This window comes from Cygnus atratus, chromosome 3 (genome assembly GCF_013377495.2).
Source record: "Cygnus atratus isolate AKBS03 ecotype Queensland, Australia chromosome 3, CAtr_DNAZoo_HiC_assembly, whole genome shotgun sequence".
Taxonomy (NCBI): domain Eukaryota; kingdom Metazoa; phylum Chordata; class Aves; order Anseriformes; family Anatidae; genus Cygnus; species Cygnus atratus.
Genome location: NC_066364.1, coordinates 109,103,009 through 109,130,598, shown reverse-complemented (window position 1 = coordinate 109,130,598; position 27,590 = coordinate 109,103,009). Strand labels below are relative to the sequence as shown.

General features: G+C 43.1%; 1 protein-coding gene across 1 annotated transcript; it reads left to right on the top strand.

Annotated features, from left to right (window-relative positions):
* Positions 1-20,411: 20,411 nt before the first annotated feature.
* On the top strand, positions 20,412-25,127 carry TMEM17 (transmembrane protein 17). The gene is made up of 4 exons (XM_035552903.2): positions 20,412-20,565; positions 23,562-23,665; positions 23,921-24,034; positions 24,417-25,127. The coding sequence occupies exons 1-4, from the start codon at positions 20,463-20,465 to the stop codon at positions 24,678-24,680; spliced, it is 585 nt and encodes a 194-aa protein (XP_035408796.1). The 5' UTR covers positions 20,412-20,462; the 3' UTR covers positions 24,681-25,127.
* The last annotated feature ends 2,463 nt before the right edge of the window (positions 25,128-27,590 follow it).

The window sequence follows — 27,590 nt, the reverse complement described above, 5'->3', positions numbered from 1 at the left end:
TGTAAAGTGCAGAGAAATGTTTCGTGCAGAGAAATGTTTCATGCAGAGAAATGTTTCAAAGCCCTTTGGAAAGCCTAGCCAGGATGCTTTCTTCACAGGTTGAAGCACACGAGACAAGTGCAGAAATCTGAAAGGCTCCCCAGACACTGCTCTATGAAGAGTCATTGGGGGAGGTTCTTAAAATAATCCATCAACTCAAGGATCTCAGGTTTGATCCCCGTTTCAAACTGCTTTATGCCACGGTTCTGTCAGATGCTTGAGGAAACCAGCACTAAACGATGCCCAATTAGCATTTAGGCAGCACCTGACAGTGCAGGTCTATGGCACCCGTTGGGGTGTGCCTGCTGGGAGCTCCCCAAGGGGACACCCATGATCATGGCCACTGTCCTGTGGCTCCCACCCAATGCCCTGTTCCCAGCTGTGCCCAGACCAGAGCAAAGCCACTGAGCCCGCTCACTCCCTGCTCGAGGTTTCAAACCTCCCCCTTCCTCTCGTTAAGACAGTCTAGAGATTATAATCTCCCTGTGTACGAAGCCTGCACCTCTCCCCACTGCCTAGAAACATTGCATTCCTCAGCTGCACCTATCTGCAGTGACTGAGCTGACGGAAGGCTCCTCGAGGCACTTTGGAAGGGAAAAGGGTCATCCAGCTGCTACCTGAACCCCTTGAGCTCTGAGGCTAGAAACGATTTGGAGTGGAAACTGTGGGGCTGCCTGACTGTAACCGGGGTTGGAGTTGCATCAGACACTGCAAATGTGCTTTGGCCACTAAAGGTGAACGGAGATGCCAGAAAAAGCTTGGAGGTCTCATTTTGTCTTTTTTTTTTTTTTTTTTTTTTTGGTAAAAGTTTTCCTTTAGTTCAGCCATTTCATCTGTCTATGTCAATTCACTGAAGTAGCTCCCCCCCCCCAGTTCCTGGGAGCCACAAAGGGCAGCCCACAGCTTGCTAAGGAACGACATTTCTTTTGGCATATTGATTACCAATACTGCCACTGCACTGCACATGCCAAAAGAGGTTTCTGAGAACAGCAGGACTCTTAAATAAAACGCTTTAGCTCAGCAGGCATATTTTCTAGTTACACTTCAAAACGACTGTGCAGAAGTTCTTCATTATTCCCCTCCTGGTTTTCCCTTCTCCATACCCAAATGCCAGTATTGAGCTTAAAACCTCCACAAAACATCTCTCCGTGCGTTTTGCTGCTCTTAAATGAGCTTTTCAACCATACTCTGGCAGTAGCCTAAATATTCACTGATGGCTTTACAAAAGTAGAGGAAAGAAGCCTTCTTTCTCTCATCTCCACATAAATATTTTTGCTTAAAAGCTAGCCAACAGCCTGACCAAGAGATGATGGCACACAAAATGATGTAAATAAGTGCAGCTCATATCAACCAACCGCAAGAGCTGAGCAAGAAGAAGTGAGAGAGCACTTGTGTGTGTACGTGCGCATGTGCACAGGCAATAATATAGTAAAAATTTCACTGCAGAACTGAAGTCTGACACTTCCAGATGCTAGGTTACTAGAAGTGAGGTCGCTTGTGCAAACAATTTTTGCCCTCCCTGAACATTTACCTTACAGTAGAGTCTCACATTTCATAATCACATGCTACTTTTTCCATTCCAGACAATTCAGTGCTTAGCAGGGGTGGCACTAACCAAATAAAAAAAATATTCAACATTTGATTCTCATCATTCATGGTGTTGGCTCACGCCTTATGTACCGTGCATGGCTCCAGCACTTCTCTGAATGCACAACTGCTCATTTTCCATATGGTCCTCAGTGAGATGCCTACTGCTATAGATCCTGACTGCTCACAAGCTCGAATAACTGTAACTGCGCAGCTCCCTGGCGAAACAAAGTAATGGTATTTATTCTTATTTAGGAGAAGAGGAAGTCGCAAGAGAGATGGCCAGACATGCCCCCTTACGCTAGCACCTAATGTTGTTTTTTTTAGAGGCTGCCTCTTCAGAGGCAACTGCATCCAGCAGTGCTTCCTAGTGCCTGTACCTGTCCCTGCCTTGCCAGGGAGGGAAGGATCAGTGACGTCTTTACCTGGTGACAAGGTGGCCTTTTTCTCTTGGGAGCTGATGCTGTCGATGCTCACGCACAGTCATCTTCACCTGGGCTGCACCCAGCTCTCTACCTCCCCAGGACCTTCCTGCTGATCAAATGAAGCCCCTGAGACCTCAGCATGTGGAGGAACTGGGACGACAGCAGCCTGTATGTGCCCTCCAGGCTCTGCCCGAGCTGCCTGTCATTAAGCAAAACGCTAATCCCAACCCACAAAGCCACCAGTGCACCGGGCTCGATTAGCTCTGCAGCTGTCTTGCCCCGAACACTTAGAAAATGCTTGCCGCCCCCACCCCATATTTCCTGGGAGCAGGCAGATCAGCTCTTTTGCCTTCAGACTTGACTTCAGCAGAACTGGATTGTCCTTAGGGACCCCTGGAAGAGCTGGCTCATCTCCAACTGCTACTGAAATCAGGAGTCCCGTTTTTTTTTTTTACTCATGAATTTTGAGTCATGCCCCAACATGGCTCTACATTTTCCCTTTGCCACAGAGTCACACTTCTTCACCGAGGCTTTTTAGATAGAAGTTCAGTTAGGACAGAGCAGGCTACGCTGTTCCCGAGTTGGCAGGAAACAACAGTCCCCAGACATTAACATGATGGACATGTCGGCACAGAGAAACGTATGGTACCAATTAAGACAGTATCAACAATTATGCAGAACACAGTTGAGTGGATTAATTTGTTGCCTGGAGTAAAGGCTGCCAGTACGGAGCTAGCTGTCAAGAGACACACTTTCATCTTGCATGCTGCCTTGTGCCAAATACTATGAAGCCCATGTGCACTAAGGATGATCGCCAGGTTTTCTTTTTCCACCAGCAATGTTGAGCAGGGAATCAGCAACCAATTAATGTCTCTCTCTATGTGCTGCTTCCTTTCTTCTCTGATTAAAAAAAAAAAAGGAAAAAATCCCTAAATGACCATTTTTCCCATAACACTAAAATAAGAACTACAAAGTAACTGGAAAAAGATGGTGCTTTTCTTGCTCAAAAAGGTTTTCTTTTGCTGAGGGGCTTACACGATAACTCATTTGTCGAGCACGCTTTTTTCTCAGTTCTGTAAGCAGAGAGAAGAGAACTGGTTAAGGCATGTGTGACTTCTTTCCAACTTGCTATTTTTACACTGACCAGAAGGATACTTACACAGGCTCTCTCTCTTGCTTCCCACACATCCTTTGCCAAAGAAGATGCAAGATTAACTCTAAAAAGTTGTGACTAAGGTCTCCTGCCTTATCAAGTACCTTCTAGAGGAGAGGTTAAAACACCTTAATTCTTGCAGGTTTGTAGGAGCAAGCAGCTGATTGTTGCAAAAATCTTCACGTTTGCCAAATGCTTCATAAGTCTATGGCTGTCAGAGTATTAAACAGTAAACACAAAACCAGGACTTGTAAATCATCATTTACTGCATTAATAAGCAGCAACATTTGAATTCCTGCTAAAGCTTTGTACCAGCTGTGCTTTGTCTCAAAATCCAATTAAAAAAAAATCTGCTTATGCTTGTGCCTGCAATATGAAGAATATTGAGCTGCCCTTCACAAACTCCACTGTTGCTTACAGAGCATACAGACCCAAATCATGCTCTCGTTGCTCCATATTTAGCCTTGTTAAACAACAGCATGCCTACCTGAGCTATAAATTACCTCGAGGCTTGGAGGAATGCCATCCTGAGTAAGGAAACTATTCATAACACTGCACTCCTTAATTCACTGCAGGCAAAGTCCCCTACCCACTAACACGGCATAAGGTGATCACAATCAGCGATGGAGAAATCCAGTTGTAACACAACATTCCCAGTAACCACGTTGTTCTGGGAGCAGCACAACCCTGAAGTCTAGTTTTCTGTAGGTTTACCTCCTATGTGCCTTACTCCTCCAGCCATTACATCTGCAGAATACTTGCAGTTCAGCAGTCCTCCCATCACAAAACCTTCCAGCTCCTTCCTGTTATCTTTATTCCTACTACATCTCCTTGGGTAAGGGAGCTGGAAGCTGCATGGTCCCAAAAACGACGAGAGGAAGAGCTGCCCTTCCCTAAGGACCACACTCCTGCAGGTGTCTCCTTCTCTTGACACTGATTTTCAGGAAAAAAAAAAAAAAAGTATCTGCCAGACCATTACCCCTTGACCAATTTTGATCAAAATCAGTCAACATTCACCAAAGCTTAGAGGGTGAAGGATGGGCAGAGAATGTAGGAGATCAGACTAACACAAATCACATCTGCATATTTATGAGCTACACATAAGCGCAGAGGGGCTTCCAATAAATTGCTCACCAGGCGCTGAGCGTTAAGTCTGTGGGTATTTGTCTGATTAGCAATACTTGCTGGTATTGCACAGATAACACAGGACATTTAACAGGATATCGAGCCTTCACAGAGGCACTTCATGATTTCTACCAGCGCCTCAGCCACTGCGCTCAGGAATGGGAAGAAATCTTCAGTGACTTCCAACACCCTCAGCAAACTATAACTCCGTGGCATCACTTGGAGACTTAATGCTGTGCCCAAGCGCTTTGCCCCATCTTTCTAACTTAAGACTAAATTTTCTTCGCCTCTGCCCGCTGCCAGGCATGCCACCTTTCTGGTAAATACCAACCTGGCTCTATGCTGGATGCCTGACACCTCCTCTGCGTGGCGAGGACACGGGCTGTACGACTCCTGCCTCCCAGCCCGTGGCCGCTGCTCCCAAGCCGCACTAAAGCAAGGCTGCTCCTTATCTGCCATTTCCAGACGCCTCTGACACAGCCTAAGGGGCAGAGGGGACTAGCAGTAATGCCAAGGAGAATCAAGGAAGGTCAAAATGGGACAGAAAAAAATATATCCGTTCAGACGTGCCCAAATAGGATTTCTTTTTTAATTGAACATCTAAACATCTACATCTTTAGGAATTTTGATGAGGTTAAAAAAATACGTTCCCTCTTTTTCCTCCAGCTGGAAACTGCAATAAAAATGGTTCCTCCTAAGCATCTTTTCACTATCTCCTTTTTTCCTTTTGTACCATTCTCCTTGTCTTTTACTATTTTGGAGCTTTTCCAATGTGAAATGTTTTCAAAAATGGCAAGATAATGAAAACATCCCCAAAGCAATAAAAACAGATGAGATGAGGAAAATAACTACAAGACTTCATTTAGCCTTTTACACTTCGTAACACAAGAAAAGGAGGACACAGCAAACAAAATTCTGAAATATCTACATATCACCTTGCTAAAAACAAGTAAAATAGAAAGAAACAAAACAAAATTCTGAGGTTTTTTTCTTTAGGTACTTGTGAATACATGGAGATAAGCACCTTCCAAAAGATAAGTCAGGTTTGGTGAAGCAGGAAACATTCCACTGGGAAAAAAAACTGGAAGCCAGCTCATTGTCATGGAAGTTTAGTCACCACCACCGCATGATCAGCGATTAATAGGAAAATGAGGCCACGTTGACTGCTTCCCTGGCAATTTAGGATAGAGAGGAGCTTCAGGAGGCCTCAGCTAATGGGAGAAGATACAGGCCAGCACATGGTGTAGGAGCGAGGACAGTTATTCTGCAGCACTGGTGGAATCAGTGTGAGCTTGCGACCCTCCCACAAGGAAGAGGATGGTGGAGCCCACATGGAGAGGGCCGGGGAGCCTATGCCATTTGGGTAAGTTGGAATAAAAGGCAGCAAAACAATCTGATTCCAGCCTGCTCTCAAACAAATGACTCGGGCATTCAAATATACTAAAATATTAAACACTGTTGAAGTATTGATGTACTTGAAAGTTAAACGTATTCTTCTCTAGGACTGGAGACTGCGAGCTCGAGAGCGATGGCAATCCTCCCACCAACCTTTAGATACCAAGGACAGCCCTAGAGACGTTTCGACCTAGGGTGCTCTAAAAGCTTCCTTAAGAGAGGAGACAACTAGCCAGGCCCCTCCAGGTACTCTCTTGGTGGCTACCTTTGAGATGATGCAACAGAAATCATCAGAAAAACCTCTCCAAAGATGTGTCTTCCTGGCTGTCTCAAGAAGCAAGACAAAGCTGAGTCCTGAGATCAGTTGTCTCCCATGTCCTCTCCTCAGGGATTGCTCACATCCTCACACTGTGCTTCCCAAGTCAAAATCTGCAAATGCAGGGCGCTCTCTAGTGTCTCTGCTCTGCCTGGGAGAAGCACAAGTATCCCAAGGCACCGACGCCATTCCAGACAGTGTATAAATGCCAGGCAGAGGGATGCCCGAGGCCTGCTATAAATTAAGAAGAGTTTGCCAGTGTATCTGTTTGAGCGAAGTGGCTGGTGGAAGCCACTCCCAGACTGGCCATCAGCATTGTGCAACACGGGCTGTGATCTGGGGTGTAAGCTCAGAGGAGAAAGTCTCATGGAGGAGCTGCCTCAGAGATGGCAGCAGGGAGGGCTCAGCAAGCCTCCTCCCACCACCACTGCACTGGGGGACGAGGCAAGGGCAGAGCATGTTTCTAGCTGCTGAAGGTGAGCACAAGCCAAAACAGTGGGCACAAACTGGCACCTGCTTTGATTTCCCCTTAAACGGCTCGTTGATCCCTGTATTACTACACTTTCTACTGCTACAGTGCCTCCTTCTCCTGTGCTCCTCTGAGGCTGACAGCTCCTGACAGAAACGCAGCACATCCCACAGCCCCATAGCCTCAGGTCCAGCTGTGTTCGCCTAAACGACAAGATCGATGTGGCAATCTGCTGCAGAACATATGAGATTCCCCTTCTCCCTCTCTCTCTCCTTTAATATACATTTCACATTAAATCAGCATCCAAACGGAGGCTCTTCTAGCGCCTGAGAGAACGTATTTTCTTCGAGCTCGCAACGCTGTCTGGTGACAAGGGGGGGGATATGCCTGCACCATGTAATTGATTTGATGCACGCCACGTTTCGGTGGGATAAACAGCCCCCCCAGACTCCTCGCATCCCAGTGTCTCCAGCCTAAGATCCTTGTTAAAGTGCGTTGGGAGCCCATCAAAGACACTGAGTAGTTTTGACGTGAAGATAAATGCTCTTATCTTCAGCTTCCAACGTTGCTTCTCTCAATAAACACTCCTGACAGTTTTCACTGTTTAAACTGCTCTTCAGCTGGGGATGGGAATACGGAGACACCGTTTAATCCACCTTTTATTTCATCAAACTTCTCTGCTGGGACTGTAAGCTGGGCTTGTCACCAAACCAGACAGCTTCCACTGGGACACAGTGCCACAATTCACAGGGAACAAATTAAGGCTTCATCCAGGCAACACACTTAAGCACCTGAACAAACCTGTGGCTTAAGCTTTTCTGTTGCTTTATGGGCTTAGCATGTCCCAGATGGACATGTGTCTCCAGAACCTCTCATACAACTGCAGTACACCAGCAAAACTACACATCCCAGTAGTACTGTGCTGCTGAGGTACCTTCACAGGCAGGCAAACACTAAAGCATAAACAACTATCTTTCAAGAGGCCAGTGCAAGAACCAGGAAAGAAAACCTGGTCCTTCACCTTCAAATCCTCCATCTCTTTCTGCAGCGAGCTGGCCCTCAGCTCAGCCTCTCATCCCAGAACACAGGACTGAAAAGCCTGCTTCGTGCTTTCAACCTCCCCTTGCTGAAGGACCACCTACAGATCCCAAACCCAAACACAGAGACACAGCTCAGCTGGAGCCCAGGGAAAGCCCCGATGATTTGAATGGATCTAGGGTTTCACTCTCTGCTTCCCTACGTGGAGATTAAATAAATACTCCCTGGCTCCAAAAGCACCACACATGCCTGCCTGAGCTCAATGAGATATTTACTTTAAAGATGCAGAAAAGTTGCAATCATTTCCAGCAGTATGGCAGGGGATGAGCTTTAGGGCCAAAGAGGTATCCATTTCAGGCATCATAAATCCAGTCCATGTGTCTTTAATGCAGTGGAACAGACTTTGACAGGAAAAATGAAAGAGAGATTAAAGAAAAAAAATACAAGAGAATACATTGCCAGAAGAAATAATATAAAATGCCTTAAGTGTATGAGGAGGAAAATGCCTCGAGAAAGAGCAGGTCTCAGAGCCCCAGCAAGCAGGGGGAGCAATCAAATAAGGAGGTTGCAACCAAGCCAAACAAAGTCTTTGTAACAGTACACACACCGGAGTATGACTGGGGTTAAGAAAAGGTTGAAGAAATGGCTATTCTGGGGGTAACTGCTTATGCTGAGACACTACCATGTTCCCAAATTGAGAAAAACAGCCAAGAAAAATCATGTAGCTTGCTATGAAAGCCCCTCAGGCCAAATGCAGCAGCAGATTTTTGAAGTAAGTGAAATTACTCTGAATTTCTAGTAGAGGAATCCAGCTTTGATTCTGCCCAGAGCATTCTGTATGAGCCTTTGAACTGTGGCAATGAAATATTCAGCTGCACAAATCAACAAGCCTATATCCATACCCAGCTCCAATGAAGGGTCACACAGTTTTCTATAATAAACAGCATTTTCAAACAATTTATGTTTAAAATTTCAGACAGGAGATAAACTCAGTTTTATTGGCCTCAGTTGGAAAGCCACCTAGACCATCCACGCTCATATTTCAGGGGGAAGTCTTCAATTCACGTTTCCATTGCATTCATTTCAATGCAGTGACCTCCCCTCTCTACCCCGCAAAATGCTAATCACAAAACAACCCAAATTTAATCCTGTGTGTGCAGAAGACAGCACGCTTCTGGTCCCGCATGCTAACCACAAGACTGCACTGCTTTAACAAGGGTGGATAGCCTTTGGGTCCATTGCTAACATCGACCACTAGCGTCTGAGTTCATGCAGAACAGACAGAAATAGCAGTTGTAGCTGGTGACTAAAGTTACATTCAAAGTCCAGCTGCATAAATTTAGACCTCTTTCTGAGGGAGCTCAGATATACACCTAAAACAAACAAACAAACAAAAAAAAGCACAGTGTGTTGTAGGAAACAGCTATATGAAAGCACCCAAAAATGTGGCTCCCACCAACCAAACTTCTCTGGCACGCACAGCAGGATCAGAATTTTTCCTCCGAACGAACAGTTTGCTCCTACTTTGGCTTGGTTTATGACAGCTATATTCTAAGGCACCTCCTGAAAGATACCTGGAAAGCAAGACACAGATGTCTTACAGATGTTTATATACACCAGTTTTGAGTTTTACAGACATCCTGATATGTCAGAGACTGTCAGTTCCCTGTGCTATTTGAGAAACTGTGTTGTTATCAATTTAATGAATCAGCTACAGAGAAGAGAACTCTTCACAATTCAGTTTTAAGGTCTGGTCCTATCACACAAATCAAAGATTGAAGATTGAATCAGAATCTTACAGGTTCCTCGCTACAATCTGCAGCAAGGACAACAAAGTAGATCAGAATTACAAGTTACAGTTATAACCAGCTCCATGCTGGAAGCTGTGCCACTACTCATCAGCTGATTACCTGGAAAACACTATTTTTCTATGGCGCTGACACTTGTGCTTCCCTTTGGAGAGTCTGTTGAGGTCAACCTGTAAGATTAAATGGGACAAGAGTACTAGTTTCCTCGTGCAACCCTTGCACATGCTTGTGTCCAGCTGCTGAAAGGAGTGATGCTCAAAGCAACCATGTATAGCAATGTTTGCACAATGAGGTGCACGAGCAATGGAGACATGCACCTTAGCAGTAGTTGCTAACCTGCCAAATTTACTAGTTTTCTCTCAAGACTGCAGGCTTTTCACCCTGCCTATAGATATGGCGGAAACACTGCACAGAACACTGTTTTTATGGTTTCATATAAATAAACAAAAAAAGGTGTTGAGTAATTTATGCATTAAACTGTTCAACAGCCCATTTTTATTTCCCTCTTTCTTCTTACAAGTTATAAGATCAGACATACAAATTTACCAGCTTTCTCACAGAGCAAAATTTTAAGCAACTGCTTTGTTTCGTGTTTTAAACCCCACGTTGCTCAGACTTTGTGCTTCAGGCCACTGACATAAAATTTACCAGAAATTTTCCCTGGGGATACAAAGAGATTATCCAGCAAGAACAAAACCCTTCCAAAAAGCAAAAACGCAGCCACTGATTTTGATTCTTGACTTCTCTCCATCAGGTTTAGGAAGCCCTGCAAAGCACAGAGGAATTATCATTTGAAAGTCGCTTGGCAATGTTGGTGTGGATGCACTGCTACCGAGTGTTTTCTGCAGCTCCACACCCAGAAAAACAGGCAGATCAAAGTGAGCAGGATTACTTGAGTTACCTACGGACTTCTTGCTAGCAACCGGTCCAAATTATTTCTGCGTGCATATCTCAGTGCTGTCATATCCCTCTGCTGTCAGCATCCATTAGTACAGCTGGATCAGAACCGTGCTGGTTTTGTGCATCGACGTCTTAGCACAGGGAGGGGAAGCTTGGGGTTTCATTTGACATGATCAGCTGCAGTTGTAGGGCTTGTTATCATTTACCTACATTTACCAGTGATGTGCCTTGTATCCATGGCAGGTCACAGGCATGCCTAAGAAGTGCACTAACTGCTGGTCGGCCAGCAACACAAGCTGGTAATAGCAGCAATCCTACATGACTTCAGCCTCGGTCCATCAGAAGGAAACCGCTCTGAGTACGCTGGTGCTGTACCTATGGGATTACTGCGAAAGCACAAGGATTGATGCCAGGTAAGGAGCCCCACCAGTACACTACGTCACTAATGCCGCGGCATACCACGCACAGCGCCATGCTAAGCACCACGTACTTGTGCTGTCTCAGGTATCTCTGCAAGAAAACATCAAGCTGCACCTGAATGGCACGTTCGTCCCTTTGTTCCACTACTAGATTTCAATCCATTGCTGTAACCGAGATGAATAGTTCTGGGAGAACAACGGAGAATTGTTTGCGATCAAGGAGTTTTCTCAAGTCAGCAGTGATTTTAAGGGCCTCTATAGGCTGGTAAAACCCAAGAATAACTTAAATTTCAGAAAGTGGAGGCACTCTGAAAAACAGACCTCTTTAAAGCATCCCTAGCTGAGAGCCCCAAAGCAGCTGGATCACCAGCCATTTTCCAAATGCTGGGCCAATATTTGCATGTACAACGGAGTATTACGATGTGCAGATAGCAGTATGTGAAATTAATCAGCCCCAAAGCCAAAACACTTAATCAGTCCAAAACCACTTAGTACTGAAGCTTGATGAAAGTTCTGAGTGAAAATTCAGGTATCGTCAGCAAAGGTTTTTTGAATGACAGTTTCTCTCAAGCGTCCTGGACTAGAGAAGTGCTTACACATAGGCAAAAAGAAACGTGAGGCAAAAACCAAATGCGAATGTGTTTGATGAAAAATTCTTCTTTAGCTAAAAGCTGCATATTGACATCTCTCTCAGTGCTGCCTCTTTTCATTGCTGCTAGACTATGCTTGACGTCGTCCTGGTTTCTGATCCTGCTAAAGGCACAGTGAGACAAGTTGGGGCTCAAAGGAGCAGGATGAAGCCTTTGCTGCTACCCAGGCACTCGTGGTCATTATCCTTTCTGTAACATTCCTGTATGAAAAGCATTTCTTAGCCTAGATTCAGCAAAGCACTTAAGCACATGCTGAACGCAGTCAAATCAAGACTGGACAAGAAGCGAGCTGTCATTGCATCAGCCGTTACAAAACTCACTGCAGAAGTACATAACGAAGTCGTATGGCCTGCTCCATGTGAAAGTTCTTACCCGAAAAAAAAAAATAAACCACATTCTTAATCCAATTCAGCAAAATGCTTCGTACTGTCAGGACTTTGATCAAACTCAGGACTGAAAATATGTCTATATTACTTGCCTTCTCTTAGCAAAAATAACCTAGTCCCAAAGAATTGGGGATTTTTAACTCATTGCACTGGAAACTGTAGCTGATGAGCTTTCTCCCCCAAACAATGTGACATTCTGTAGTTTAACTCGGTGCTTTTCCTTCTCTCTTCTTTGAAATGTATAGAGCAAAAAGCTGTTCTAATATATTTGTCTAGCAGTTCACTCTTGCAAAGTAAAGAAATATTGAGAGCAAAATGGAAATAGCAGAAGGGTAAGTTATCCAGTTGATTGACTCCACCCCTCACACGGATGAGACTTTTGGACATAACGGCTGGAATAAAGCACTGTCAGTCCAGGCTCCAAGGCCGAAATTCTCCCTCCTGGCAGTGCAGAACACACACTTGGCATGAGGCAGCTTTATGTCCTTCTAATCTGCAGCTGCCAGACCCTAGGCCCAGTCACCCATGCGAGCTGGGCCAATCTTCTGGGCCATGCCTGCTGCCAACAGCCATTCCTGCAAGCAAGGGGCAGCGGGATTCAGGAATAATCTCAACACGTCGCCTTCTGCCAGGACTGGCTGCCACGGAGGGACTGCCTAGCAATTATTTTTCAGCCGCTCTTAAACTAGGGCTCCTTGAGGCAAAGCTGAATGTCAAGGTGGAGGTGCCAACAGCTCTAAGTCTGATTTGTAAACTCGAGCAGCTAACCCAGATCTGATGTTAAAAGCCCTCCACATCCGCTACCCGAGACTTTAACAATAAACAATCTTTATGAGGACTGCTTAAATTCACCTCCAGGGATCTCCAATCTCACAGCTTTGTAGAAAAATCATCTCCTTTATGCTATTACGTTCTCAGAAATCCACTTTCAGCACAGGAGCAACCACTGACTTACACTCCCCTCTGCCTCAAGTAGCTGCTTGCTTTTTTATAAACAAATTCACCTGCAGCAGCTATAAACCAGTAACAAGTCTCAGAGGGAATGTTATGTTACATATTCACGTTACACGCTGGTGTGTTTTAGGAAGGAGATAGAGTTTAGAAGTTAGAGGATAATAAAATTAAGAGAAATAACCCCTCAACTACTTCTTCAAAGAAAAAGACCATTCAGACAAACCGTTGATAGACTCCAGCCTTAAAGGAATTTCCTTCCATTCTGCATTTGGCACCAAGCTCTTTCTGATTTCTGTACCCAGACATATTTTCCTTCAGGGAAAATACATTACAGTTAGAACACTGCCCGCGATTTCATAATATGTATTTATGAAGTTAATCATACCCATGTCTCTCAAGGCGTCTGTTAACCCGGGCTGGTAAATTCCTAATTATCCTTGCAGGACAGAAATATCAATCCTGAGTCGTAGTACAGTCATTTGCCACATTTAATGTTCAAGGGAATAACATGTTCTTTAGGCATGATCAATACAGGCTGTCTGGTACTGCAGTGAGCAATTTGCAATGTACACTGAAACACTTCCAGTTTGTTCATCACCTAAATCTTTTCCCCTCTCTGCCCATTAGATTTCCTCTCACGGAAATCAGGGGAGACCTACTGCGATAAACATCTAGCGTAAATGGACACGGATCCATTCAGCTAGATTTGTTTTATTTACAGGCGAGCAGATGAGGCAGCACATGATAAGGAAATCAAGAAGTAGCTGCAGAAAAAAAGCAGTTTATTAGCTCCATGCCCATGCTTGGTAAGATGCAAAGTAGAAATTGAGGAAAGCGTGGCTTAGACTAGATACTAGGGCTTAATTTTCTAATGATACGGACACCAGGATAGATTTGTCCAGGCAGACTGCGTAATCTCTGTCATTGGAGAGGTGTGGTTTGGACATGGATGGCCTGGCTTTGGGACAGGAGGATGAAGCTGCCTCTCTGGGGCCTTGCAAAATTTGCACAGAGGATTTTAGGGAAGTCACACATACGCCAGGTTACAACAGACAAGACCTGGTGGAGATTTGTAACTTTTTAAATGCAAAAGAGACTAAGTGCTTCCTTACAGAAACTGACTTTGTTGTCTTCCAGCTTCTGTTCAATTACTTCTGACTGACCACAGTGGCAAAGTGCATAACCTGTCACACCGTAACACAAAGCCTACAGCACGTCAGCACAGGTCTTTTCCCAACTAAACTACTGCACTTCAGTGAAATAAAGCAGAAATTCTCAGAAGAAATCAATCACAGCAGCGTCACTTCAGAGCAGACCACAGCTTTTCTCACTGAGACCTCTCGTCATTCAAACATGTACAAACACAGCCTATATTTGCCTCTTGTTGTGGATGCTGCAGTTTAAAACACCACTTCACTCACACAGTCCAGCACTCGATATATTTCTAATTAGAGCTGCTGTATCAGCATCTGGTGTTTTAAAATACTGCTGCAATAAATCCTGCAGCTATAAATTTAGTATTTCATAAAGGCAGGCAAGATCTTGTAGACAGATTCTGAAGGGGGAAAAAAAAAGCTTTCAATTGAGCCCTGTAATAAAGCATTCCAGAGAGAGAGAGGTCAAGCAAGCAAGCTAGATTAGATCCTTCAGTCTGCCTCCTCCACCATGAACAGCAACAATTCAGCATGCAGAAGGGGAATTCCTTGTTTTTAAACATCTTTACAGTAAAAAATACCATTAGACTTTCTCCAGTCTTAAGCACCACTTCACGGATTCTGGTTACGTGAGGAACCTCAACTTCACATGACAAGCAGAAATTTTACATTTCAAAGCCAGCAGACCGGGGAGTTCAAAATGATCCTTCACAGTACAACAGCAACTGGAACCACAGCTGAGACTGAGGTACAATGGTGCATATGGCCAGTGCGTACCCACACGTAAGAAGCCCCCATTTTAAATAACTGAAAATGTAATAAAGACAGAATTAAGTGCTCTTTGGAACTTCAGTGAGTCACTATACTCTTTCTTCGGTACTGCACGATGAGAAGCTGAGTCAAGTTTTGTTTTGTTTGGAAACACAGCAAAAAGCCTAAAGCTAACAGATTATAGAACAAAAATAAACACGCAGCCAAATCCCCGTCCCAACGGAGAGACACCGTAGATTGCAGCGGTGTTGCACTAGCATCCCCAGCAGCATAACCCACCATGTTTGAACTAGAGGTCCCGAACCAGAACTCCGCTTCTGTGGAATTTGCAGTCATTCTCACAGTCCTGTACTCTCACAGGCATCGGCCTGGACACGAATGGACAATGGAAACCCTCTGACACAGACCTGACAACAACACACAACTTTACATTTGGCAAAGCTTCAAAGCAGAGGGAGGGTTTGTTCTTGTTTGGAAACATAAATTTAGGCAGCGGAATCCAAATAACCAGCCTCACTTTCAGGGTGCTGCTGCAGCTCCAACTTAAGTTGCACTGAAGTTTTGACACACTCAGGCATTTAGGTAACAGTCCAAATACAAATTTAGGAATTAAAAATACAAAACCCAACCCTGTGATTTAGTTCCTTAACTAAACAACAGTCCTCTCTGTCTTGTGGCTGTTTTTTTTCCTAAATGATCAAACTACTAATGTGTGTGCATCACACATATAGGGCTTAGGCTTGAACTAATTGCAAAGGATGGGCAAAACTTATTGCAGGGAACTACTACCACCAGCAGCGGGCATGCAGTCACCACTAAGCCCTTCCTTTGCATGGGTGTATCATCAAGCTGATTCATGCCACCTCGAAGGTAATTTTTTTAAATACTGTGCCATCTTTGGATTCTGTGATAAAAAGAGAAAGCTGTTTCTGGCCCCGCCAGGGCCCACATCCCAGGAAGCATTTTGCAGGAGTTATAAAGAGTAACAGGTAAAGCACCTGCTCTGATGCCCAGAGAACAGAAACAGGCCTCCCATCTGGGGGAGCTCATATCCACAGAACAGGCTTTGGGGAAGCTTAGATCTCTACACAGAGCTCAGTTTTTAAATAGCTGGGCACCTTGGTTTAGCAAAACACTAGCCTCCATTTGCTGAGAGTTCAAACACATGCAGCAAACACATCCCTCCTTCCCAAAAACAGCCTTCTGGGGGAACCAACCCATGAAAGAGGTGAAGGTGTAACTGAGGCAGAATTAATCCCCAAAAAGATCTGGAAGCAAAGGAAGAACATCACTTTGACCACGAGCTTTGTCAGCAAAACAAAACTTGAAGGCACCCAGCCTGTTTGCAGCGTTATAGCATGGCATTCACCAGCTATTCCACGGCTATATTTTGGAAGTAAGGGACCCCTCTGCGCTGGTCAGGACACTCAAAGAGTCCTTTAAGGGTACTTCAAGGGCCTCAGTAGAAGTGAGAATCCAGCACAAAATCCACACCTTTACTCCTAGCATGTCACACAAATCTAAAGCACTTCTGAAACACAAATGGTGAAACTTGTTTAATGGTAGCAGCAGCCTTGAGAATTTCCTAGTGTGCTTGACAAAACATCAAACCAACTCAAAAAAAAAAAAAAGCAAAAAAAAGCCAAGGAGCTGTTCTAACTAACTGCCTAGTACAACAGGAAGAAAATCAAACTGTGGGAGCAAGTAATAGGCCCTCTTATTGTTGTTGTTGCTGTCTTTATGCTTAAGAAAAAAACAGCTAAGGTACGTTTATTGAACGGAGTGGCTGCAGCAATCCATAATGGTTGAAACAGGAGCCTTGAAGAGGTCTCATCAGCAACAATAATTGTTTACCAGACACAAATATCCTGTAGGTATTAAACGAACACCAGGGACTAGTGTACAAGCGACACAGAGAAAAGATTGTCCTGGGGTACTGCACGCCAGGAACACAGCTGTGAAATTGCTCTGGCAGACACTGTCACAGCTAATAACACGATCCTTTCAAATACACACATTAGAGTCTTCGTGGCATTTGCAATTTGTTAAAACTCCCAATCTGTCACTTCATTCTGAGAACAGGAGGAGAAAGCAAGCCTGTACTCTGTTTGCCTGCACATACCTCGACTCACCAGCACTTTTTACATTTTACAGCGTTTCTAACAAAGCACTGGGCAGGTATTAATAAGGGTCAAGCAAAGAGGAGTGTGACTTTTGTTGCTTGCACGCTTAAGGCTACATAAGGGGCAGCAGCACAGGCATGCCACGGAAAATTGCATTTGTGAGATTCCACCCCAGCAAATTCAGAAATACAGCAATTGCAATTCAGGTGCAAAGATAAACCACTGGCACCATTTAAATGAACTCTGTGTTTCTGAAATGCCAACTGTAAAAAACTGCTGATATTTAATTTCATTAGATATACTGCATCTGGTGTTTATGGCTTAGTGCTGTTGCCAGAGAGCCCCAGGAGCTTCGGTCTGGGAGCCAAGCCAGTGTCTACCAACTTAGTTGGACTACTGTGGATACACAAAGATCCAATATTCCTCTGATTTAAAGCTTTCAGGCAGATTTTCAGAGACTTTTGTTTTATTTATAGCTAGCATGTGTGGAGAGAAATAAAACGGTCATTTAATATGCTGCGCAATTATGAGCTTATTTCTTCCAGTTTCACATTTCAGTAGCTTATTTCAACACACAGAGAAATGGAAATCTGGTTATTTCTACCTTAACCTTTCATACATGGATAGACACAAAGAAACTAAGTAGCAGAATGTCTTTACATTACAAAAGGAAAATGCCAAAACCGGTTTTAATCACAAAAGCTGGACACTTACCGTATTTATACAGATGGTCATCATAACGGTTTCCATCACATAACAGTTAAATGTTCTTCCTTCTTCCACTCCTTATGGCCCATATTGATATCCTAATGTTACAGGAAGCTCTGACCTGTCAATGCAGATGTTCTGGTGTTCTGATTCTTCAAGTGCTAAGATTCTCTTCTGCTTGAAAATGGAGTAGGTGCTCTCCAAACGCCCCTACAGAAAATCAGAAGAATTTTGTTCATTAAATTGACCCCCCAAGATGTGTGCCTTGGTCTAAAGAAAATTAAAAAGAATTAGTAAAAACAAAGACTATATTCCATCGTCGGGGAATATTTTAAGTATTTGCGCAGACAAAAATATTAAACAAAAAAGTGCACAATTTCATTTCTCAGGGACATGTAAGATGCTTGGCCATCTGCTGAAAATGTAAGACTGCCAAATATCACAGATTCACACCTTGAGTCTGGAAATAAAGTTCACATGGCAAATCCATGCATTTCTTGTGGTGTCTGCATTCCACCAGCCTTTCCTTTACCTGCTGCTTAGTTTTACACTTCACCAACTGCTAAGCTGGATTGCTTCACAGTTTTTGAAAGAGCAGAGCCCAATTTTGCAAAGTTTCACTGACTGCCACAGAGCTGCTGGCTGGATACCTGACTGTATGCTTGATAGGTTTTCAGAATTGGGAAACATAAGAAAATCAGAGCATGTGGGAGATCAGGGCCTCTGCTCAAAGCCACTGGCAACAGGAAAGGAACAGTATTGTGCAGTTCAGGGAAAATTCTTCCCTCAATTCTGAGAAAGTAATCAAAAGGAAAATCCTTAAAGGCTGAACTTTAACAGGCCAGCACTTTATACAGTGGAAAAAAAAAAAAAAAAGACTTCCACAAGGAACTGACTTAATCAGCCAGAATTTTAATTCGTATAAACCTGTTCCTTTGTCTAATTAACTGAGAGTGTGGGATCAGTGTTCCCCTAATTTAAAGGGTGTTAATGAGATCAGGACAAACACAACAAGTGCCTGAAACTTTGTTTTACTATCTCATTGGTAATATTGCACAGGTTCATCATCTCACCACTGTCTATAGCAAAGAATTTTACAGTGAGATTTGTGCAAAAGTCACCATTATAGTTGTTGAGTCTGACAGTATCTATTGGCAATTGGCAAAATAACAAATACAGATTGCATTTTTTAATGTTCAGAAACCTACCTATGAAAACCAGCATTAATGTTAATGCTTCCTGAAACATAAAAGTCATCTTTGAGCCCTTCAATTATTTACCAGGTAGTTCGCTAATTAGCAAGCATCCGCTCCCAGATTTTTATCATTGTAACTGTGGTATAACTCTACTGCCCTCACAGCTTAGAGCTTTGGCATCCACATCTAGCCAGGACACAACTGTGCGCAAATCTGTGACTGCAGCTTGTGTTGCTTTACAGCCCCCAAAACAGGCTAACTAGCACAGGCATCACCGTCACTATGCCTGTAACAGGACAGGCTTCAAAGTTACATAGTCAGGTCAAAAAAGCTGGACAAACATTCAGACTTGTTGCTTTTACTAAATTATTTGTTTGTAGAGCTCTCCTGCCTGTGCTACCTAGGTAGCCCTGGTACCATGCAGACCTGATAGAGCTGCTGAGCTGCTCTGCTTTTTCCATGAAATGGGGATAAGCCTCACCTGCACTTCAAGATTTATTTTATAAAATCACTTACACAGCAGAGCCTGCTGCCTTCCCCACCTCTAAGGGGACATGCACAGCATCCCTTCAAATTCTGGGATATCTGTAATTCCTTCTCCAAATCTGCTGCCATTATTTGAAAATCACTTCCTCCTCATCTCTTCTGAAGGCTGTCACGGCCTGTTTATTTATTTATTTATTGTGCAGATTCCTGCTGCCATACACGTGTTTGGAGAACTCTTTGAAAAGTATGTGTTGTCAATATCACATCGTTCATCAGCTTGATAGCCAAATGGATTTCTCAGAACTCATGCTTGTTTAGCTATCTTTCTCTGTAGTTCTCCCAGTGGGATAGAAAGAAATTAAATTTAAACTAGGCTTTAAATTATTTAGTCAGAGATAATTGAGTTTGGAAAGTCATACTAGAGAACGATCACCCAGGGAAGTAGCTAAATATGATTTGGAGAAAAGAGCGAGGAGACGGGGAAAGGATTTAGGAGATGGAACGGGAGTTAACGTGTCATATTATGTTCAGTAAAACCACAATTGTTACCAATCCTTGTAGTAAAGGGCACAAGCTGTTCTTTCATTCTGGTCATGAGGAAAATAACTTCCTGCGCACATCCTTTCTCCTCTGGCAGAATCACACCCTAAGGGAAGCCGAAAAACCTGGTGAATAGACTACCTCATTTTTAGGGTTCAGACACAAAGTGACTGTGTTTTCTAAAGCAGGAACAAGCAGAACTTGTTTTCACGTTAACAGCTTTTCTTAATGCTGAGAGGGCATCCCATAAGGGACAAAACCTAACTGGAATAAAAAGCCTGCGCTGACTGCACCGCTGCTTTTAATAGTGACACAGAGAGGCACCCTCGAGGAGAGGACATTTTGTGGAGAGCTGACGGTCAGCATCTTCTCACAGGTAACTAGTGATAGGACTAGAGAGAATGGCCTCAAGCTGCACCAGGGGAGGTTCAGTTTGGAAATGGAGACATTTCTCCTCAGAAGGAGGAGTCAGGCATTGGGACAGGTTGCCCAGGGAGGTGGTGGAGTCACCGTCCCTAGGGGTGTTCAAAGAAAGGCTGGACGTGGTGCTTAGGGACATGGTTTAGTGGGCGATATCGGTAGTAGGGTGATGGTTGGGCCAATGATCTTGAAGATCTTTTCCAACCCTAATGATTCTGTGTTTCTATCACAAAACGAGCCTCATGGACGTTCACTTTTAGCAATAGCACACCTCTACCAACTCCCCACAGGCTCTCCTCCCAGCCCCTCAGCGGGAGCGCGGTGGCCCCCACCGCGCCTGCGCACCCCCGCCCCGTCGCCAGGGCGACGGTGGAGCCGCGACAAGTCGCTGCCTCGCAACATGTCGCTGCCCGAGCCGCTGAGGCGGCGGCTGGGCTCCTTCAGCCGCACCGTCTTCACCGACAGCCGCGGCGCCGGCCCGCCGCTCCCGGGCGACCGTGCAGGTAATCGGCCCGCCCGCAACAAACATGGCGGCGGGGGCAACCGGGGCGGGCGGGGAGCGCTTGCCAGCAACCAAGATGGCGGCGCCAAGCGTCACCTGGTGGCCGTTGAGGCGGTTGTGGGCGATGAGGGGAAGGCGCCTGGGCCCCAAAAAGTGGATGGGGGCGGGATGGCGGAGCTGCCGGACCCGGCTTGGAGGGAAACCCCACCGCCCTCCTCCAAGCCTGGGCAACGCTGGTGGAAAGTGGAGATGCCCTGTACACGAGATCTGGTTTTGCCGCCAGTAGTGTAGTGTGGCTTAGTGAATAGTTTCTGGAGTAGAGCAAGCACAGTTTCAGTATCACTCTGCACTTACCATGCTGTAGTGTTGTAGGCTTAGGACTGGTTTCCTGGACACGGAGAATATTCAACAGGATGATTTAAAGTCAGTTGTACAGGATAATTTATACCCACCTTTACAGCACTGGAAGAGGGTTTGTGTGAAATACTACAGGTAAAATCCATTGTTACTCACACACCAGATACTCAGACCTCCAAAATAAAAAGTATAAATGATTTATAGGGAACAAGAACAAAAAAGAACTGAGTTACTGGTTTAAGGTCAATATTACTGCACAGTTTGGACACAAGATACTCAAAGCTTGAAGAGGTACACCAAGTTACAGTTAGATAGCAAAATCTCGAAGTATCAGCTTTCTTTCTTTTTCCAAGTCTACCGTAAGGACTAATAACTATTCACCACATTGCCAGTGAAACCTACAGGATAACATGCCCCTTTTTCATACCTTTGGAGAGACAGTTTATTTTCATGGCTACTGTCAATATAGGAAGGTAATGTTCATAGAAGTTAACATGCAAACTTTAACTGATAAATCAGTTCCTAGGTGATAAAATTAATCAAAAAGTCACTTTCTTTGTGTAGTTATGCCAGTGTAGCTGTACTGCTCACACTGGTTACGAAATCATTTCATTTATCAAACAACATATTTTTCTAGGCTCCGAGAAAGTGAGTGAATGTGAAGTGAGAAAATGACTATTTTAGTCATTTCTTTTCAGTTTCCTTTACGAAAACTCCTACCTGCGTATTCAGCCCATGGAAAGCAACAGCAAATGTACAGTTAGTTTCTTTGAGATCAGGATTTCAAATCTTAGGCTTTCACATATATACTTCAGTGAGTTGACCTAGCATGAAAGAATTGGCCATTGCAATAGTCTTGCATTTCCTTTTTTTTTTTAAACAATTCCAGAAAATAAGTACAAGTTAAATTAGGAATAGAAAATGAATTAGAATTGTCTTGTATTGCTAAGCATTCATTGAAAAGACAATTTTAAAACTTGAGCAGAAGTTACAAATACCACTGTTGCATTGATGAAACCTTTAATGTACTTCAAACATCATCATTGCAATTGAAATTAGAGCTCTTGGCTTCTGTTTTTGAATAGCATTATGAACTATTAAATGTTCATCCAATGCATATTATGTAGTTACGTAATGACTTGTAATTGGATGGTCTTGGTTTTTTTTTGTTTGTTGAAAAATAAAACAGTTTTGAAATTCTACCTCAGTGCCCTCCAAAATCAACTATTACTAAATTAGATTTGAGGCTGAGAGACTGATTCATTAGGACGGCTAGGACAAATTTAGGTAGATAGTGAAACTGAAGTACCTATGGATTTTCATTCATTTGTAGATTGTAGCAAAGTGCTGATGCTTAAAAATGGGATTATTAAACAAGGATATTGGTTGTCTTGCACTTTCTATTTCAGTGTAACAAATTCCTGCCCCTCACACCCTACCCTTAAGGTCTGTCCTAGTTCTACTCCCAAATCCTCATCCGTTCCCACCTAGTCTAGTAGCTACCATGAATACTTCTGCAACTGTCATAAAGACTTCTGGAACAGACTGTACCAGGCTGCATGTTGCTGGACTGGAAACAGGGATGCCAGACTGAGATGGAACAAAGACAGGTATGAAAATGGCCGGAAGATACGGAATGAGACAGTAATGTCAGAAGAGAGGTAGTTCTGAGTCTGGAAGCAAAGAAGCATAGCTGTCAGTCTGAGTTTCAATTGAATATTGTCATTGTAGCAGACAGACAGAAGTCTTGAATACAAATCAATAGGTCACAACAAATACTATCTAAACTTGTTTAGTTTTTAGTTAGTGCTTCTTAGTTAGAGCTTAGCTTCACTTATCAAATGAGGAAATGTGTCTACATTCGGGGAAAATGTGAAAAATGGGACTGCTGGTAATGGAAGTAAATGGGTTGCAATATCAGTTGACTATGGCAATAAAACCTCACCCATTAAAAATGAACAATTCCCTTGGAATGCCTATTTAAATTTTTCCTTGTTTTCAGTCTAATCTTTTAAATCTATAATTAAATGGTAAATATAGAATTTACAGCCTGCAGAGTTCAATATTTACTGTTCTCTACACTGAAGAGAACAAAATGTGTTGATACAGTCTTGAATAAGTTTTCGTTTGATATGTATTTGAAGTTCTTAAGAACTAAAAGCATTACAGGTTTCTTGCAAGCCTGCTCTCTAGCATTAAGTCCCTACACAGGAAGATCATGTACAAAACAAGGATAATCCAGTATGTACTCATTTCAACTTTGACCATTCGCTTAAGAACAGCAATAAGATTACCACCTAATATTTCTGCAGTATCAGTATACAGCAATACTTGAGCTAAGCCTATCAGTCAGATTGATTAGGTGGTAGCTTATGGCTTACTCCATAATTACACAGCTTGAATTTACGATTAAGCAATAATATTTCTGTATCCTGTGTACTGGAAGTTACCTTAGATTCCAGAAAATATTGTGGCCTAAGATAGGGTAGTTTTTCTTCTTGATACGTGAAAACACTTCTCTTAACATTTAACTTAATGGAGAAAGGTGTTAATGCTCTTGCTTGAAGCTAAGATGGAACAATCTTTCTGTCTGAACTATGGTACAAACCAGGAGTGATAAAAGCTTCTGTTTATCTACAGATAATGAAATAGTTTCCAGTTTACCACTACAGATGTCCCTCTATTTCAACGTTTATTTTTTCCCATTTTGGTGGCTCAGCAGTGTTGTCATGCTCCAGCTGAAGGTAAGTCCTGAAGGAAAGTAGTTGTTTGTAAGTGTAATGTTTCTGATCAAACACCTCCCCATTCAGAGATGGTGCTCACTGACATTAGAAGTTAAGTAGGTTTATTTGGGATTTGCTTGAAACTGGAGGCTCAAGAGTATTTGAAAGCCAATACAACACTGTAAACTTACAGTAGCATACAGTTTCTTCATTTAACCACAGATGACATGTTATGACACAGCATGGCAGAAACTTTTACTCTCTGCTTCCCTCTAGTATCCAGCCCTGTCAGATTACTACAAGTTCATTCTGGTCACAGTCATGATCCTAGCCTCCCTAATAGAGGGCATTCGACTGTACCTGGGATACATGGGCAATCTGCAGGAGAAGGTATGTTACTACACATACATTTTATTTTGTGCAGGAGAGCTTTCTGCAGTTGAACATAAATAAAATGGCATGACAGTTCATTCAAGAGATTGTAAGTTGAAGTTATTTCTGATTTACAGCTTGCATCTTGTATTACCGTGGCACCAGCTTGCATTAACTTTTGTGGATTCCAAGTTCACCCTCAGAGGGGACCCCTCTCGCTCCCCAAAACTGTTTTTCAGAAAATACAAGACTGTTAAAAACGTGGTATATGGAAATGTTAAGCCACCTCACTTCACCATTTCACATTATTTCCTGTGTTTTAGAAGATTAAAAATAAGTGGTTTTGTATTTTTTCATCTCCAACTGCCAGTTTTTAAAAGGTGTTATCTCCCTGTTATAGGTCCCTGAGCTGGCTGGGTTTTGGCTCCTGACTCTCCTCCTGCAGTTACCTATAATTCTCTTCTTGCTATTTAATGAAGGTTTGAAAATTCTGCCACTGGAAAGATCAGTCAATATCATCTTTGCCCTCTTCCTAATCTTCCAAGTCATTGCAGCCTTTGTCACCCTGAAGAGAATGGTGAACAAACTGGCAACTCACTTCCGCCTTAATGAATTTGACAGGCTAGAGGAACACCCTGGGCATGAGTTTTACAGCCTGAGTTAAGAAGAGAGTACAGTGTCCAGGGCTGGTAGGAGCCCATGCTGAGGAGCTTCACGTGACCAATGCTGGCTGGGGATCACACACCAAGGGCCTGAGAAGTCAACAGAGGCAGTCCTCATGCTGCTACAGCTCTGTTTTTGTTTCATTGGGTCATTATCATTCTTCCTACTTCAGAGGCATTAAAAAAATATGTCTTGCATAAGAGCCAACATTAAACCTCAGAGCCGAGGTCCACACTGCAAGAAAAAAAAAAAATCATTGCTTGCTGAGTGGACCAATTCATCTGTGCTCTGTTACTGCATGAAGTACCTACAGAGTAGGTTTGGTGGCTTTGACATTTTAAAAAGTCACGTGCCATTTCTAAAGAACAGAAGACTATTTTCCTAACTGTTTGCACAGAAATATTTTGTTTACAATAAATCCTTTATACACGTTTGGATTGACAGCAATTTTTTCTCTATTCTTTCAGGTTTTGTGGGTGTTTAAAGTCTAGTATCGCAGTTAAGGAAAAAATGAATAAGAACATAGGGAAAACTCAAGTCCCAGAAAGAACAGTAGGGATGCCAGTGATGAGACAGTAAGCAAAGACTAGAGTCTGAGGTGGTCTTGAAGATCATTCCAGCACTAGGAATTCCTTACTAATCAACTAGGAATGGAGTTTATGAAGCATTCTCTGCTCAGAACTCCTACACTCCTCTTCTTTGGCTTAGCTAGGGTTTTAACTATCAAGCCATTCAAAATGAATGGTGCAATTTTCTCACACAGGAGATCCAATAAGTCAGCAGTAACAAAATCATAGCCATTAAAAAAATTGGTTTGTATCAATCACTGAAGGCAGAGCATGTTTCTTGCAAGCCAGGACATATACCAAGGTCCTCTCATTCCTGTTTGTATTAACGTGTGGACTATCTTCTTCAGTTTCAGTAACAGCTCAATGTTAGTTTTTCTTGTCAATGAGGGAGAAAAATTAGAAGTAAAATACATTTTTATATGAATCCTTTGAGTTTTCAGTTGGGCAAGAGTAGTCAGTTTTTTGGAGCTGGCACAAACATCCAGACTGTTCAAAGTAAGGTAAAGTCGTCTTATGTGAAAAAGGCACAGTATGCTTAAACTGATGCATGTTTAAAGCTCAAAGAAACTGTAGCGAAAAGAAGGCATTTATCTTTGTTTCACATACTTGGTTTTCAATGTATGAGTGAATGGTGTTCTTCACTGTATGAGTGAACTCAATTCTACTGAATTTTCTTCTGTTTTTTTTTCCCATTTTGTTATTGGGAAGCATATATTATCAAAGCACATACTCGTTTGCTTTTAAACAAGCTATGACTACTGCCAACAACAGAATTAGCTATTGTGCAGAAAAAGAGAATTCCTCTATGAGAGTCTCTTAAGAATCTCTTTCAGTTAATGTAAAACATTTGAAGCCCATCATCTAAAATCTACAAGAGAGAAATTGAGGCTTAAGTTAGATCATTTGAAAGACAGTTTTACAGCATTAGAAATCCCTTGTAAAAACATTTGTAACTGATGCAATATAAAAATGTGAAACGGTTCCTATCAGCTACACTACTGCACAGTGCCAATGCCAGGGCTGATGAGGTACAGGAGAAGCTTGGTAGGATCCATTACAGTAACAGATCACAGCATAAGGGGTCCTGACAGGCCAAACAGAAATATCAAAGACCTTTTTTCTCCTGTAATTGTGGAGCATAACTCAGATATCTTAGTGCCTCTGTAGCCATACAGCCTCTTCCTGGCCCAGTGCAATGGGTCTAATACCACAGGCTGCCCTTCCTGGCAGAGGATGGAGGGTAGACCTCCAAGGAGCTCACCTCCACCACTAAGAAAACCTGGCTGTTACAGAAATACAGGTTAACAAAATGCAATATGGAAGTTGAGCCCTGCTAGCTTGCAATGCCTTCCAACAATTTGTTGAAGAGAACATAGGGAGTCAAGTCAGCATCTTTTTCTTATGCGCACCTGATCTCCAAACCTGCCCTTGATCTCATTAACAGCACAAGCATCGAACAGCTTGGAAGAAATTCTAGGGCAATTGCCATCCCTCCTGCCCTGCACATAGCTTGCCTGTTCCCCTTATTAAAAACCCACTGTGGGACAGGGCGGGTATTACCAGGGAGGTACACGGAAATGGTACAGTAAACTAAGCTCTGAAGAGACGGAATGTACCTGTAGTAATCTAATCTCTTGCCTTAACTAGGGAATGCCACATTCTTTGGTTTTCTTCCCTGTAGCACCTTAAAAAGTTTTAAATGTTAAACTCTGTTGTAAGATAAGAGTGTAATGGTTGGGAATGTTTTTGACACCAAATACATCACATACAACATGATAAGGACTGAAAAAAAAAAAGTTAACCATGCACCAATACTGACAACAAGGAAGTGGCCTCCAGGCTTAAGGCTGTGAGACATGATTCAAAATCCTTGCTTTTAGTGATAAGGAAACCATAGGCTTGGAGGATCAAATTGCCATATAAGACAATTATCAGGAGCCAAAGATACAGGGATACACGCCTCTTTGCTGGAGAGACAGACAGAATATTGATGAAGTGGATACAGAGAACAGCATTCAGAGAAGCACTGTTAGAAATAAGAGTTGCCTGGGAATGCTAAAAGGTAGAAACCAGCCTGGGATGTGAAGCTTCAGCAACGATTTTGATGAGTCCAGGATCTCTGGACTGTCTATGCTCAGGTTTCATACCAGACCTGGTAGTCATTTCATCATTACCAGCTTGAACATTTAATTATGAAGAAAGCCTGCAAGTACTTAGAAACTTACATTCACAGTCTACAGCTGCATTTTTTCCCATGAGTTTCCCCGCTCCTCACATACCCAGAGACAGGAGAAAATTACAGTAGTGCTCCAGGAAGACAGAACAACAAATGCAGAATTGCA